This window comes from Strix uralensis, chromosome 5 (assembly GCF_047716275.1).
Source record: "Strix uralensis isolate ZFMK-TIS-50842 chromosome 5, bStrUra1, whole genome shotgun sequence".
Classification (NCBI taxonomy): domain Eukaryota; kingdom Metazoa; phylum Chordata; class Aves; order Strigiformes; family Strigidae; genus Strix; species Strix uralensis.
The window spans coordinates 24613873-24631013 of NC_133976.1; the positions used below are offsets into that span (position 1 = coordinate 24613873).

General features: G+C 36.7%; 1 protein-coding gene across 14 annotated transcripts in view; it reads left to right on the forward strand.

The window, feature by feature from the left end:
- Nucleotides 1-17141, forward strand: part of POT1 (protection of telomeres 1) — an 86579-nt gene that overhangs the window by 23159 nt on the left and 46279 nt on the right. For 13 of the 14 annotated variants that reach the window (XM_074870108.1, XM_074870107.1, XM_074870117.1 and 10 more), the window contains 3 exons: nt 371-418; nt 1620-1734; nt 15719-15849. In XM_074870108.1, coding sequence (XP_074726209.1) covers nt 371-418; nt 1620-1734; nt 15719-15849 — 294 coding nt within the window. Of the gene's footprint in view, nt 1-370; nt 419-1619; nt 1735-15718; nt 15850-17141 lie in introns of those variants that run through there. The other variant, XM_074870122.1, reaches the window with a different exon arrangement.

The window sequence follows — 17141 nt, forward strand, 5'->3', positions numbered from 1 at the left end:
AGATCTGCTCTAAGCATTGACATGTACAAAACCTAAACCCGTTTAAGTTCTCTGTTAAGCAAGTACAGATTTAAATTCGTGGTCTCCGACTCTCAAATGCTGACTCTACTAATGTGACCTCCAACTAAGTGCATTCCTACTTTAGAAAATGTATGTGTTTAAAGTGCTTTTGGCTGAGTGTAATTGGGAGTAAATATTTTCTTTTTTTCTGTAGGATAAAATTTTACTAGTTTCAGAGGTGATTCACATAGTGTCTATAGTGCTGTTTTGTATTTGCTGATAGCATTATATTTTCTTTAGTTATTAGATGTTGTTATATTTGGAATGCCTTCAATTTTGTAATCAGAGTTTGCTATTTTTCTCTCCTCAGATTTATACTAAACCAAGAACAACTGGTGCTTCAGAAACTGCATCTATGGTGAGTTTATATTTGGGATGTTTTTAAACTGCATGAGACTAACTGAATGTAAATAAGAATGTGTGGAATACTTTTTCTTTCCTGTTTATTTTACTTCTATACCCTCATTAGTCCTTTGTTTAGCTTTTAATTTTGTAAATAATATTCCTGGAAAACAGAATAAAATATTAAAAAGTAGTACTTTTTTCTATACTTGCAGTACTGTTCCCATCTCGATCTCAAAATAGGCTGCATGTTAGTTTAGGAAATATGAAGTAGAAATTAACTACGATTCTGAAGATGATTGTATGCTTGTGTTTTAAAAAAATGGAAATGTGAATCTTCCTTTGGTTTAAAATCAGACTTCATGTACTGGTCTTAACATTTCTTTTGATTACTGTTTGGAACAAGCCTTTGTGTGTCTAAATTAAAACTCTGCAGGAAATAGTATATTAAAGTCATAGAAATTGGCGTATGATATTTTATTGTTCTCTATCATAAGGTTAAAGATTTAATACTGAAGATGATACAGCCTGGTTTTGTGTTAATTTTATGAAGAGTTTATTTTTCTCTCCGCCAATGTAGTAATTGAAAGCCACAGTTTTCAGTCAGTTTGGCAGAACTAGTATTCTTTAAAAGATACTAATCAGCATATAATATAACCATGAGAGGAGAGTAGTCCTTAAACAGTAGAAGGTAGTGCTTAATTTTTTTAATCTTCCAAGTGTGCTATTCTAATAGGAAGACTTACAAAATGGCTGTGAGAGGTAAACTCCCCTTCCCCCCCCCGCCCATCCCAAGACAGTGGTTCTGTGCAGTGACACTGCTAGTAAGAATTACAAAATTATTTATGTATGTGCTTTAAAAAGATTAATGGACATGTTAAAATCAATCAGAAAAAATTACCTTCATCCTTTATTATGATGACTTACTCACCTGTTTCATGTATTGAAACTTACTTGAACTGACTAGTTAGTTTATTGTAAGGAAGATACAATCATAAAAAGAAATGAAAATAAGTCTTGTGTGCTTTTGCCTGTGAATATATACATATATTTATCTTTAGAGAGTCTAAAGTGAGTAAGATAGAAAGAAATGGATAACTTTTAAGATGAAATAAAGCATATCTGAGGGTGGATGGTGTTAAAATACAAAGTTCTGGGTGAGTGTTTGAATGATTTTTTTTTTTCTTCTGTTCCCTAATTTTATCATGCCTTTCCAGTCTGTTGCACCAAAATATGCATATACTTCTCTGAATCATCTTAAAGATGGAACTATAGTGAATTTGTATGGCGTTGTGAAATTCTTCAAGCCTCCATATGTAAGCAAAGGAACTGGTATGTATTATATTCAAGAGATTTAAAATCTCCCCCCAAGCAGAACTGTTCTTACTATGTTAAAAATCAACCAGAATAACAAATTCAGGTGATCCTTTGACAATGGTTCTCAGCTTTGACAATGGTTCTCTCAAGGAAACAGAACAAATAGGTAAGGGATATCAGAGTTGGTTTAAGCAGGATAGTGGAGATAGCAAGAGAAGAAAGTATTTAGCAAGCTAATACCACCAGTCCAAAACAGGGAAAAGGACCTGTACCAAAAAAAAGTACAGCAGCCCTGCACCTGTCCTTGTGGGAAAGGATTGTTGTGTAACCACACACAATTCTTCCTTGAGATTTTGACAATAAGTGTTACGCTATAAATGTGGTGCCAGCGTATTTGTTACTTCTAGAAGCTGTGCAATGACTGAATCATTTTTTCTCTCTGTGAGGTGAACGCTTACGGATTGTGCTAGTTTTGCTAGAAGATTGTACCATTTCACTAGGTGCTCAGTAAGTACATAGCTAGGTGATATCCCTGCTGATTATCTACTACTTGATTAAGTAGTAGAATTTCTCACTGGATTCAGAGTTAATCAAAGTATTTTCTGCGTATTATAAATTTACTGTGCATTGTAAAGCTGAGGTTTTTTCCTTCTAAATGTATTTCTAATTGAACAAAGAAGAATAGATTATGGTGGTGACTGTTGATTTTTATGGTCTTAATTATGCATGCAAGTTTCTTGGATAATGTCAATAGCCATGAATTTGGCTTCTGAATACAGAAATTTAAGAAGTGAGCATTAAATCAGAACCAAGAATTAGTCTCTTGTCCGCAAAACCTTTTGCAAACAGATTTCTGTGATCTTACTTGCTCAAGAACTGCAGAAGCAGTCAGAAGGTGATGGGCTCAAGGCAGTAAATGCCTTTGTAAGAGCACAGCGCTATACCTGGAGTACCATGGCTTCCAGAATGAAGCTTGCTTACAGTTAGGTAGCTTGAAACGTAAGTGAAATAGCTAAAAGATGTGCAAACAAGGTGCCACACCCAAAAAAAGGTTCCAAGTCCAGCTAAGGTTCAACTAATGACTTCACTTTTTGAGGACCAAGCAATCTTCAGCATTTGTTTGAATCAATTTAGAGTGTATGAGAGGGAGGAACATCTGGGAGGTCTGTGCGAATGTGTGTATGCTAGTTTCAGTATGTTCAACTGAACTATGCTGATATAATCTGTATTGTGGGCAGGCTTAATTACTTCTATTTGGTGCATGTAGCTAAACAGATATACTGGTATTAAAGACCCTCTTGACAGGAAATTTTTGCTCTCACTTGTAGCTGAAGTGTGGCTTCACTGTACTTGTAGCTAAAGTGTGTTCTGACGCTTGCCCACAGAAAAGACAAGACATGCGTGTGCTGCTCTCTGGGCTGTTGTACACTGTCAGCTGTACTAAAGGCAGCCACTGGCCCAGACAGCAGGCGTAGTTAAATTATGCAGAGCAACATAGGATTTTCAAGATTAACTGGGTCCATGAGCTAATGAATAGCTTTTGGGAATTGAACGGGGTTTTTACATCCTGTTGACTGTGTCAACAGAAGAAACAATGTATTCGCAGCACTAGATATCAGTGCCCTGGTGTCTGCCAGGAGCACAGTTCTATGCTTCCCATACAGTTGGTTGTTGAAATGTATTCCCATTGGTGTTTGTTATAGCAGGTGACAAGGCTTGCTGCTAGAAAACCTTTCTGCTCTACATTCTTACTCAATGTTGACAAGGCAGTAGTGTTTCCCAAAATAACTCTGAAACATTAAAAAAAAAATAAGTCTGAAGAATGTGGGATAATCTAATTTAAGTGTTAACATTTAAAAATAGATGTAGTCATGAAGTTGGGAACTCAGCCAGTAATGGTCCATCTGTTTTTATAGTGTGTTGTGGGGTTTTTTTTTCCATTTGAGACTAAATTAAAATGAATATTATCATATTCTGCACAGTCATTGATACACTAAAGTTATTTTGCTAAAGAATAAATTACAAATCTTTAAGATGAAATAGTTTTTATTGTTTTATATAGGAAAAAGCAAATGGTATTTGTCAGAGAAAGCTGTAGAAAAGTTGGATGTCACTTTTTTTCAGAACATAATTGTTTTTTTGATAATACTGTAGCCCAGTAAGTGTGGAGAAGTACAAATTCCAATTGGTTTACTTTATGAATGTTACAGCATGATATTCCTAGATGTAAGTGAGGAATAATGGTAAGTGAAAGTATCTGCAGGAACTCAATGCATTTAGACTGAAAACAGAAAAGTGTTCTGGCATCTAATTAGGAATGCAAACATTCATAAAATACTGAATTAAGTGTGTGTATGTTTGCTGTGTGTATAGCAAATCCCGTTATAATGCTAGCTTAGAAGTAATAGTAATAAAAATTATTCAGCCCCTAGAGCTGAATACTTATGGAACTGTTGTGTGATTTGGCTACAGTTAATACTTAAGTAATACTTAATATTTTAAAAGAATTAATTCAAAGAAAGACTCCAGAGGGAGCTCTTCAAAGGTTGAGATAGATTCCGAGATAGTAGTGAATGGGTGGTGTTAGGTTGCTGGGGGCTTAAGGAGAAGGATTTGGGGCTGCCAGACATAAAAATGGATTGAAAATGGGAAAGCAAGCTGTACTGGGTGCAGGTGCCTACGTGTTGGTAACAGGGGGGCTGCTGGGCAGCCTCTGTGGGGAGGGGCTGGGGCTGCCCTGTGCCAGACACAGCCGCTTCCAGCCAGCTCCCAACTGACCCACCACAGGGCATGGCTGAGCCCCTCGGCCAAGATAGTGGCAGCTCTGGGAAAACAAAGTTGAGAAAGAGCAAAACACTGCATGGCAGTGAGGAGTAAGAAAAGGATGTGTGAGAAACAGCCTTGTGACACCAAGGATGGAGTAGCCAGAGGGGAGGAGGTGCTCCACGTGCTAGAGCAGAGATTCCTCTGCAGGCTGGGGAAGAGACCTGGGATGAGCATATTGATGTACACTGCAACCTGTGAAGGACTCACACTTGAGCAGGGTTATCCCAAAAGACTGCAGCCCATGGAAGGACCTACTCTGGAGCAGAAAAAAAGTGTGAGAAGGAAGAAACAGGAGAGAAGAGGAGCTGTTATGGACTGACCACAATCCCCCATCCCCACTGTGCGGCTTGAGGGAAGAAGAGGGGAGGTAGAGATTTTGGGAACGAAGAAGTGAAGTTGAGCCTAGGAAAAAGGAGTTGGGGGAAAGGTGTTTTAGCCTTTGTTTCTCACCATTCTACCCTATTTTTACTGGTAATAAATTAATCTTACCCAAGTTGAGTCTGTTTTGCCCATGATGGTAACTAAGTGATCTCCCTATCTTTATCTCAGCTCACGAGCTTTTCCTCCTTATTTTCTCCCCTGTCCTGTTGAGGAGGGGGATTGAGAGAGTGGCTGGGTGGGTGCCTGGTAGCCAGCCAAGGTCAACCCAGCACACATGCTGGGACTTTCCAGGGTTTTTCAGAATTTCCTTTTCTTTGTGTTATAATAACATGAGGATAAATCTGGAGAAGGGATCTTGAGAAACAAGTTTCCTTAGAAGATAAGAATCTCAGGGGAGTGAAAAATCTCTTTAGCTTAAAAAGAAGAGCAATAATAACATATAGTCTCTATGCTTTCTCAAATGGAAGGACCAAATTAAAAAGCTTACAAAACACTTCCTTTGGGTGGGAGATCTCATCTCTGATATTCTTTCCTGCTTGATGTACCACTAAAATCCATCAAGGACTTCATTGTAAAGATGTAAGTATAATCTAGACCTGTACAGAGCAGAGTATTGTGTTTTTAATGTAAATGATTGATAAATTATTTTAATATTGATTTACGCTATTTAGTCTTTTCTGCACAGGCTGCCAAACAACATCTGTCTGTCACTGTAGTGAGCTTCTCAAAATCTTCATTTTATGGTGCTGTTTGGTGATTGCTTGCTTATGCTAGACCTGTACAAATACTATCAGTCTTACAATATCTGTATCATACATAAATATATAGAATACACATATATATATATGCTTATTTGAAAAGTTGGCTCTCACTGATATTCTCAGCCTGCAATTGTAATAGATTTCTTAGCTGTGTTTTTAAGGAACTGAAAAGATTAGCTTTATCTGTAATAATTCAGGATATTGCCAGTGGTGAATGGAGTACTTTCCTCTTGAAAAATATTGTAGGTTTAAAACTATTTTAAAAGCAAAGACAAACAAAACAAACCTCACAAATATTTTAAAGGTTTTGTTTCCTTTGTTCACATTGCTGACAACAAATGGGGCAAGAAGGAAATGAATCAAATGTAGAAAGCACTACTTTTATTCTTTGAGTACATCATGGAAGGGCAGTTCTTGAAAGATCATGTGGTCTAGATTTGTCATTTGTCCAGCTGCTTTAACAAGACTTTGGGGACCTGAGGACTTTGAACATCTTTCTTAGACAAGCACTGATTGCTGGAAATTATTAAGACAGCCATTCTTTCCAGATATGTAAAAATTGTAAAGTAAAATGCACTGACTTTCAAGGTAATATTGTTGCGGATTAAAGTATTGTCACGGTAATGATTTAGTAAGAAATCTAGATTTATTAATAACTAACAGCAATTTATTATTATTACAAGATAATTCAGAAATGCTGAAAGAAAGGAAAATGACTTATTCACAGATTCTAAAATGACAAGATTCACACTAACTTACTTAACGGTACCTTAATTTATACATATAAACATGCGCATACACAAAGCATACAAACACACACACAGAGACAAAAGTATTTGGATCCAGTAGAATGAACACAAAACATACAAACACACACACAGAAACTAAAGTATCTGGGTCCAGTAGAATGGAGTATGTACCCACACACCAATAAACAGAGAAAGAACGGGTGAAAGAGAAGCTAGCTCAAAGGAAAATTTCCCTCTCGAGTTTAGAGTAAATACTCACAATGCCTTGGCATTCCTCAACGGGTGATAATTGAGACTCGAGCCGGTGGACTTCGCCCTGGCCTTCCGTCAGCTCTGGCAGCAGACGACACCTTAAGGGTTTTGGTACCTGAGAGGCGTCCCAGCTCAGGGGAGATGCTGGTCACAGGCCCGCTGTGATCCAGGAGAGCTCAAAGGGTCTCCCTTGTGGTCGCCATTTATAGGGTCCAAGATAATTGACTTTTGTCAGATACCTTCTGGTGCCTTCCAGCACTTGCACAAGAACTTCATGAATGTGCAACTCTGTTATTGTTCCTATTTGACCACATCCCAGGCACAGGTGTGCCAGGCCTTTAGGAGATGATGGGCCATTTTAACTGTTTCCGAGCAGGGGCAGGAGCCAGGCTCGTTATCAGTCCTGATCTCCACAGACTGGTGTATAGCTTGGGAGATGTGGGTGGAATCGCAGGTAGCACCAAGCAGCCCAACAAGAGGGGCAGGGAGGGGTAAGAATTGCACCACCACAAATACGTGTCTGAAACAACTAGGACAGATTTTTGCAACTGAGTTATTTGACAAGTTAATCACTTCAGTTTCATAAGTAGTAGAAATTTAATAGGGAAAATGTTGATTTACTTAACTAGTCCTTGCCTAGATGTCATTAATTAACTTCTTAATATATCTTCCCTGTATATTTTCAGTTGGTAACATTAAAAGAAACCAATGCAACAGTATCAGTGGAGATCAGGGACACAGTTTGAAAACTTTCTTATTTATGAAGATAGTTGTGATTCACTTGCTACTTTATTATGAAAATCTCTAAAACAGTTTTAATTGTTTTAATTAATTTGTTTAGTGTAAAAATATTCACTACTATTCATTAAATATTTCAGTGTTGGTTTTGGTTTTTTTACACAATCCAGAGTTACGTCTGCTTGAGAGGGTGCAAATGCTCAGTGATTGCTGTGGACTGCCAGGGCATGAAATGGCTCTTGTCTGAAAATTCTGTAGTTGCATTAGATCTGGCACAATCCTGCACTAATACATTCTGTTTCTGACACGGTGTTAATAGAATCATATAGCTTTAAGCTGGTACCTGCTGGAAGCATGGGCAGTGGAGCCACTGTACTTAATTCTTATCAGTCTTTATTGACTATATATATGTGCCCCTAGATATGAGATATTGCTCCTTTTTACATATATTAAAGCTTAAGGCTGAAGATTTGCAGTGTGTTCCCACTGAAAGCAAGTGGTACCTAATTTAGCCTTGTCACTTTATGTAATCTATAATTAAATGTTCATCATTTCAATTACTATTATTGCATTAGACGAATGTTAAAACACTGATGAATAAAATGAGTTTTCAGTGTGATCGTAAATTATTATTTATTTCAGATAAAGTTGTTTTAACTGAGCATGCTTCAGCTCAGGGCATGGAGTTTGGAATGTCTGTACATGAGAATCTTATGTGTTCTGAAAACTGTCCAAGGAAGTACTTCAGTTCCTGCTTGGTACAACAGGCAGATGGGTTTCTGTCTGCTGGAAGGTCCGTTGGAAGTGTTTAAAATTATATTCTAGCTTTCCTTACCGAATAGTTTTAAGAGTCTTAGATATTTTAAATTTTTTAATAAAGGCAATTTTCTCCTCTCTCCCCTCCCTTAAGCCCAAGGACATCTCAAGTATTTAGCCTGAGTAAAAACAGTAAATTAAAAAGAGCCTCTGTCTTTGTAGTGTCCAATTACAGAGATTATGTGCTTGACTGTGAAACCTTTGTGACATTAAAATGTGATGCTACTCCTTCCCCAACTCTTTCTGTTTTTTTCCTGCAGATACTAGTCAGTGTTTTCCATAATGCAGGGAAGAATTATGGCAAGAAGAATCCTTGCTGCTGGTTAACAATAAGTCATAAGAGTAATGTCGTATTTTCTTCCACCTAGCTTGTTCCCTTAGATATATGCAGTATATTCACATGTCATGTGTTGAATTAAAATCTCATTTTAGCGTACCTAGACATGTATGTGGACGGTAACTATTTTATTTTTACAAAATATTTCTTAGAATCAAAATTAATAAAGGATAGCATTTTAAGAAAGTTCTCTTCTAAAAACCTTGAATAGTTCCAGGTCAGTTCTGTATGTCCAAAATACAGCTTAACCATAAATCAGATTTTTAAAGTTATTTTGAAGCCTGAAGTTTTATTTTTGTTTTCAATTTTTATATGATCTTGAGCCAAGTTCGTCAGCGTTATTAGCCCAGAATTTGTTTAAAACTGTGTAGCTGAAAATAACATTAAACTATAGCCCGTGGGCAACTTCAGTTAAAATAATCAATTTTTAGTAAGTAATAGCAAACCAACTTTAGAGTGCAAAACAAACCAGTCACAGACTGTTGTGATATCTGATGGTATATTTGTGAGGAAGCAGACTCAGAGTTAAATCTGCAGCAGTTTTGTCCTTTAAAGTATTGTGTTTCATTTTTTTTCCAAATCAAAATACTGAGGTTGTATTTAAATTTTGCAGAACAGAATAAAAACTGTTGCAGAAGTGAAGATAGTGGTTTCATTTCTGGAGCCTAAAGATGAGAGCGGTGTTCTATCAGTTTCCTATCATCTAAAGTAAAGTTTAAAAAAATTTTAAAACTAAATGAAAAATTAAACAGTTGAGATTTCTTTCTATTAATTATTTATTCAAGACAGTTACTTTGATCTACAATTTACAAATAATGGCATTAAAGCATCTGTTTAGCCAGATGCTTCCTTCTGGTAGTTACTGAATGTTTGTATCTCTTAAGTGTGTTGCCATGTTAGAAATAACAGGCTGTAGTAAAATATCTTCAGTTTGATTCTTTAGAGGTTTTGTTTGGGCTTCTGCAATATCTGTGTTTGTGTGTACATATATATACACAGACACAGGAGTGTGTGTACATTCGTATTATTTTTCTTCCTCTCTTTTGTTGAACATATTTGGTAGGTTAGCTAGTTCAACTACTTGGTTTTAGTACAAAGACACTTGTGTATTGAATGGCCTGAGTAATTCTTGAAAACAGCATTAATGTTTGGTGTAGTTTTGAAGAGAGAATAATTTGCTACAATGATCTCTTTTTTTTTGTGCGTGTATTGAAATAGAAGAAACAGAAGGCAATCTTTATATCAAGTCTCTCATTGCCAACAACATTGCCAACAACGTTTTTATCTCTTTGTGTGGGGAAGTTAGTGATTCAGGATAGTGGATTTTCCACTTAAATGTTAGTCAGGAATTAGATATGTGATTGCCCAAAAGGGGATTTGTAATTAGATTGATGCTTTCTACCTTAAAAATTTATACAAGCCTATTTGTTAAGAACTGCTGAAGTCCTCAGTAAAACTAAACCAAATGTTTAATCAGTAAGTACTAAATGTCTTCCTACAACATCAGTAACTACTAATCTGGAAAGCTTTTGTAGAAATTCTGGTTTTCTTACCATGACTAAAAAATAAATTTGTAAGAGAAACTGTGGTTTTGGGGGTTTTTTATGTATTTTTTTTTAATATATCTGTACACTGTGGAGAGATGCTGACTTTCTGACTATGCTAATGACTGATGTAACAGTCCATAGAAGCATGGAAACGCTAAGGCATTTATAAAAAGAAAGGTATAACCTGAAGAATGAACGCAAACTGTCATCACAGTGGAGATGCTTCTCAATGACTGTTACAGGGCTACAAAACTTCCATGTTTCAGACTGTTTAAAATAGGGACCTAGAAGCTTGGAGATCAGCGTTCTCCATGTAGTTAATGTAACCTGCTGATCTTGACTTGGAATTTCATTGATTTTTAAGGTAGTCCTTGCAATAATGATGAATTCCTTTTGTTGCTGCTTCACCCCATTGTTGTGGGTGTTTTATGAGATGAAACAAAAAACTAAGTAACAAGTTAGAGTATTTTAAAGAACAGTAAGAACTAGTCTGAAAGGATATAAGAAGCGTGTAAGACAGATGAATCACTCTGTACTTCCATTTAAACCAAATGTCACTTCTCTCTTGTTTTCATAAACACCAATTCTGAGGTGTTACAAGCATCCCTACAGAGAGCTGACCATTGCTGATGGTCCCTCACGTGCTGTTAAGCCTGAGTGGGAATACCTCTTAATTAAGTATCTTAAAAAAACATAGGTGCAGTTTGGAGTTCTGTGTAGTATCAGCCTAAAACCAATGCTTTTACTGAGCCAATTTAGTATGAAAGTTAAAACTTTCTTTTATAGTATATAAATTTGCTGAACTGCGCATCCGTTGTGTTGTATTTTTAGCCAGATTATTACAAGTAAAAATGACCAGTGGTAAAATTTCCCTTCTTTAAGAAAAGTTAATCAGTGGAGTAAATTTATCTAGTAAAGAAAAATTGACTCCAATATGTAAACTTTCTTATTTTTTTTTACCTAGCTTGGTAACTAAGGGATTTTCCTTCATTGGAAAGTACATTGTGAAAAATCAAAAGTTTGAGCAATGACATTTATTATATTTTTCCTATAACAGTGGGACATTATTTAAATTCAGCCATACTCTTTAGAGTTGACTCATTTGTGCAGAAAAGTGAATTCAGTCACTGAACTATAATGCTGCTGTGGAAAGCAGAAAGCAATTTTCACATTCCAGCTGGTGAAAGAAAGACAGGTGGCTTTTTATTTTTAACCTTCAGAAAGGACTTGATGGATGTCCTGGTTTCAGCTGGGATAGAGCTATTTCTTTTTTTCTTCTTTTTTTGTTTCCTTCTTGGTGGCTAGAATAGTGCTGTGTTTGGATTCAGTGTGGGATTTGGTATGATAAGAATGTTGATAACGCACTGATGTTTTTAGTTGTTGCTAAGAAATCAAGGACTTTTCAACTTCACATGTCCTGCTAGTGTGCATGTACACAAGAAGCTGGGAGGGAGCAGAGCCAGAGCAACGTACCCAAATTGGCAAATGGAATATTCCATATCATGTAACGTTATGCTCAGTATATAGATAAGGGTTGATCAAGAAGATCACTCTGGCTTCTGGCATTGTGGTTTCAGGATTCTCTCTTCTCTGGGATCACTAGCCAGGAACAGGCTGGGCATTGGTCAGCGTGTGGTAAGCAGTCACATTGTGCGTTACCTGTTTGTATTTTATATTATTATTATCATTATTAATTTAATTTTATTTCAATTATTAATTTTTTTTCTTTCAATTTATGAGTGTCCTTACCCTTACCCCTCCAACTCTCTTCCCCCATTCCACGGGGGTGGCTGCATGGTGTTTGGCTGCCAGTGGGTGTTAAATCACGACACTGGATGAGGATTTCTTTGAAAGAAAAACAGTTGTTATGCTTTTTTCTTGAAGCGCTCTATTTTAATTAGGTTTAGTGTAGAAGTGGTGTTTTGAGGTGATAGTTAAGAATGGGAGTCTGAAATCACAGACAGAGAACCTATATTATGTAATGTCCCTGACTATATAAGCAAGTATATTTTATACTGCTTTAAGTAGGATGATTATTAGTCGTTTGAGTATGTTCATTGCACAGAAAATGGAGGGAATGTGTTAACTTTTTCCCTCTTAAATAGGCAGCTGCACATGTGTGAAGCTGACTAGGTTATATAATCACAGCATCAAAGAGTAACCACAATTTTAATGTGGAATGTTTTTGTTGTTTCACTCTTGATTCATATGTTGGATTATATCAGTGCACTGTAATGTTATCCTGTATCCTCAAAGGATTGTAAATCTATGAAACATATGGCTTTTTTCTTCTTAATTGCTCATTTTGCTCATATCGCTTTGCAGCTGAGCTGTTAAGTTAACTTCTAGAATTCATACCCAAAGAAATAAAACAATCAGGTTTTGGATTACGATAGTAAATACTTGCAGTTCTGTCAGCCACTGACTAGGCTTTAGTCATGTCTGCTTATCCTAGCACAGAATGTCAGAATAGGTGCTGTATGACACTTGACCTTGTGCCTTTGGTGGGAGTGTGCAAAAGAATGATGCTTATATCTTTAGAAGTAGTTTTATTTTTCTTGGTTAAGCCTTCACTGGATTTCTACTTTCAAGACTTCAGTCACTCAAATAATTAGAGAATGTAAACTTTTAAGTTTAAATGATAGTAAAATTTAAGGGTCTATTTGCTGGAAATGGCAGAATATTTCTTTTGAGGGCATAGGCAGTGCACACAGAAGCATGTATTTTAATCCAGTCCAACATATCTGTCTTCATGTTTGGGGAATCTGTTAACAGTCTTTACATATGACAATTGTCTTCTTTTGACTGCCTTCTTACAGTTTTTATATAAGGCAAATCTGTCAGTTTTAGGATTCTCTTTCAACGCTGTCTAGCAACAGTTTATGTGTCTGTAGCTTTATAAAGTGCATGATGGAGATTTTATTGGCTTTGTTTTAGTGCTATGACATCTTTGTTCAGTTCCCAGATATGTAAACTCTGGTTTAGTGTCATTATCATGAACTGCCTTGTAGAATTATAGCTAAGAGAAGTTGTGGGGTTTGATTTGTTTGGATTTTTTGCTTTTTTGTTTGGGGGTTTATGTTTGAGAATTGAAAAGGTGTCTGTCACAGGCAAAACAGATTTGACTTGGGGAATTTAATTTATTGCCAGTTAACATAATTTAATAACTGGTTCAGGTATTGAGAAACAAAGAGGAGAAACATTTAAATGCTTAGGGAAAACACCTTTCCTCCACCTTTCCCAGGCTCAGCTTCACTCCAGACACCTCTCCTTTCCCCTTCCTAGTCTCCACTCCCCTTGTTATAGTTGCAGGTTAGACTGTGTCTCTTAAGGGGGCAAAAAGTGGGGTTAGTACCTTGCAGTTTCTTTCTGCTGCTACTTCTTCCTTATCCCCCCTTTTTTTTTCCTTCCCTTTGTCCCCACTGTACGTTCCTTCTTAGTGGTGTCCTCTTCTCCAATTTAGGTTCCTGTGTGGCCTCAATCTTCTGTGGGTGTATCTGCTGTGGCATGGACTTACAGGCCACAGTCACTTTGACCTTGAACTGCATTTACAGTCTTCCAGTATTTAATTTCACCATTATAGAAGTTGAGAAAGCTTACACTGTCAAACAAGAAGTTTCTGGTCAGTTTGAAATTTCAGGTTCATGTAGTCAGTTTCTGTAGTTTGTTCAAGCACGGAATTCATAAACAGGTTTATTCATTGTTTGTTAATTTTGCCTCTTTACTGTTGACTTGATGACTGCTGAATTATGATCATGTCTTTGTGTGTTACTTTGTTTAGAGAGTTTTATATCTTGAACAGTGTTCCCATTCTTGGTACCTCAAGAGAATGGATGTAAGTCTTCATGCAAGCCTGTTTCTAAGAGTTACAACTACAGTTGTTTTTACAGTGTTGAGATTCTGTTGTTGGCTGTTACCAAAATGCAACATAAATATTGGCAAAGAACTTTTAGTTTAAATGGGGGTGCACAATAGTAAGATTATGGCAGGAGTAAATGGGTTCTGTACATAGAAGAATTGTTCCTGCTTCTGGATGGTATGTCTGCATGTGATATGCAGGTCAGCAGGATGAATAAGATGACTTTTACAATGAAAGCTTACATTCTTAAAATATGATTGTGAAAGAAAAAATATGAGTTAAAGTTGATGGCATTAGAAAATCAGAGAGTTGCCCAAGCATTCTGGGTAATTCAGATGTAGTGATTTATACTTTTTTAGTCAGAATGAATAATACCAGAATCATTTCATTCATGATTCCAGTCTGAATGTACTGTGCGTGCTGCAAATGGTTTAGATATATCCACTCTTTTCAGAGTACAGAAAAATGCTAAGAGAAATAGTAAATCAGTGTTATATCAGTGTGGAAAAGTATGAAATTATTTGATTTAAAATTTTCACCACGCTTACTAATACTGGTTTTGTGCTTTCTCATTCCGACATGTAAGAATTATATGCTGAAATGGAAAACCAACAGAGAGTTCACCATTGCAAGAGTTCAAACTTCAGAAATTTTAAATTGTAAATCATTGAGTACTGTTAATTTAATGCCTAAAAATTGTGCTTTCTGCTTGAGGATCTTGTTAACTCTTTCTAAAAACCAAACTGTTGTTGTGTATGTAAATGTATCAAGGTTGTCATCAAGGTAAAAATAATAGTTTATGATGTCATTGCTCTACTGATCTGCTAAAAAAGTTTTAATTCAGCCCTGAACTGTAAGTTTCAGTAAATGCTAGCATAATAAGTATTTAAAACAAAAGCACTCTGTCTTCTTGATTAAAAGCAACTAGGACAAGATATGTGGATGTTTGAGGTTCTAAGCACACAGCTGAGTTGATATTGGGTATTAGAAAAGTTCTCAGGCAGGTTAACTAGCTACCATGGTGTGAAAGAGCAAGTGTACTCTCACTCCATTTTATAAGATATCTGAGCACACATGCTTCTCTAAACTGAAATGGAAAATACAGGTTTAATTTATGTCAACTGCAAATACAGCTCTATTCTGGGCTGTTCTGCTCTGTCATATTTATATCTTGTTTTGAGTTTACTTTTTAGGTCATTAATAGAAGTGAAATTCTGTTAATGATGTTTCACTTCTAAAGGGCACATGTCAGATTCTTACTATACTTTCTACCACTGTGTGACTGTATCTTTTCAGTGTATATCTTGCATATTTTGTTGAAGTGAAAGATAAGTAATTTATGCTTTAATTTGCTTTTAGAATTTGTAGAACTCATTGCCTCTTCAGAAAACAGTGCAAAACTAAATCTTAGGAAAGGATTGTACAAGATGGTACATACACTCCTCATTTTATGGATTAAACCTGAAAAAATAGCATGCCTGTTGCAGACAGAAGAAAAAGTTTTGTGTGTTCCTAGCTCACAGACCTGTGCTTAATTATCCATTTCATTTTCAGTTATTTGGGCTAATTATTGGTAAGATGGGCCACACTTCAGTTGTTATGCTACTGTAACTAAGTTGACTTTGGAAGATCATAGCAGAACAAAATTGGCCATGTGATTGTTCATCCCGTTTAATATCTGTGTATTAATTCATAATGTCTGTTATTTATTCAAACACTTCTATATTTTACAGATTATTGCTCAGTTGTAACACTTGTGGACCCATCAAATGTGAAGTTAACGTGCACTCTTTTTAGTGGAAATCTAGATTCCCTACCAAAAATTTACAAAGTTGGAGATATTGTTCGATTTCATAGAATAAAGGTATGTACTAGGATATGGTGGGGGGGTTACGTACTTGCTTTTTTGCAGTGAGAGGACTTCAGGAATAATTTAATTCTTCATGTACTGAAATTAACACATGGAGACATTGGATAAAGCAGTTCATTGATAAAACGGCTATGATTTCCAAAATTGGAAAAAAAAAAAAATCATTTTTTTAAACAGTAACAGAGCACTAAGCTGGTATCTCTCTTCAAAAAAAAAAAAGAAAAAAAAAGTGTTAGATGTGGTTATGACAACTCCAGAACAGCTTTTTTTTTTAATATTTGTTAAACTAGTTGACAAAAATCAAATGGTAATACTTCTAGATGAACAGAATGTAACTGTCATAAATGTGCACAATTTATTCCACTTCAAACTAATATAACTGAGGGATTACTCTAGAGCTTCTGTCATGGAGCAGTTTAGATCAGCTGGAGACTTACTAAAGTAAGTGTAATCTATCTGGGCTTGTTAGTGTGCAATATGCTCTGACTGCTTCTTTGATGTTTTCCTGCCTTAGCCCATATTTATCTGTATCACAGAATCATCTAGGTTGGAAAAGACCTTGAAAATCATCCAGTCCAACCATTAACCTAACACTGACAGTTCCCAACTACACCATATCCCTCAGTGCTATGTCAACCTGATTCTTAAACACCTCCAGGGATGGGGACTCCACCACCTCCCTGGGCAGCCCATTCCAACGCCTGACTACCCGTTCTGTAAAGAAATGCTTCCTAATATCCAGTCTAAACCTTCCCTGGTTCAACTTGAGGCCATTACCTCTTGTCCTATCGCTTGTTACTTAGTTAAAGAGACTCATCCCCATCTCTCTGCAACCTCCTTTCAGGTAGTTGTAGAGGGCAATGAGGTCTCCCCTCAGCCTCCTCTTCTCCAGACTAAACAACCCCAGTTCCCTCAGCCGCTCCTCATATGACATGTGCTCCAGACCCTTCACCAGCTTCGTTGCCCTTCTCTGGACACGCTCGAGTAATTCAATGTCCTTTTTGCAGTGAGGGGCCCAAAACTGAACACAGGAATCGAGGTGCGGCCTCACCAGTGCCGAGTACAGGGGTAGGATCACTTCCCTGTCCCTGCTGGCCACGCTATTGCTGATACAAGCCAGGATACCATTGGCCTTCTCAGCCGGCTGAACATGAGCCAGCAGTGTGCCCAGGTGGCCAATACAGCATGTATTCACATTTCCCTGTCCCAAATACGTTTTTGAGAGACTTCCAATAAGGAAACACATTTTAAAAATGACTACTCCCAGCTACACTCTCTGCTGCAAA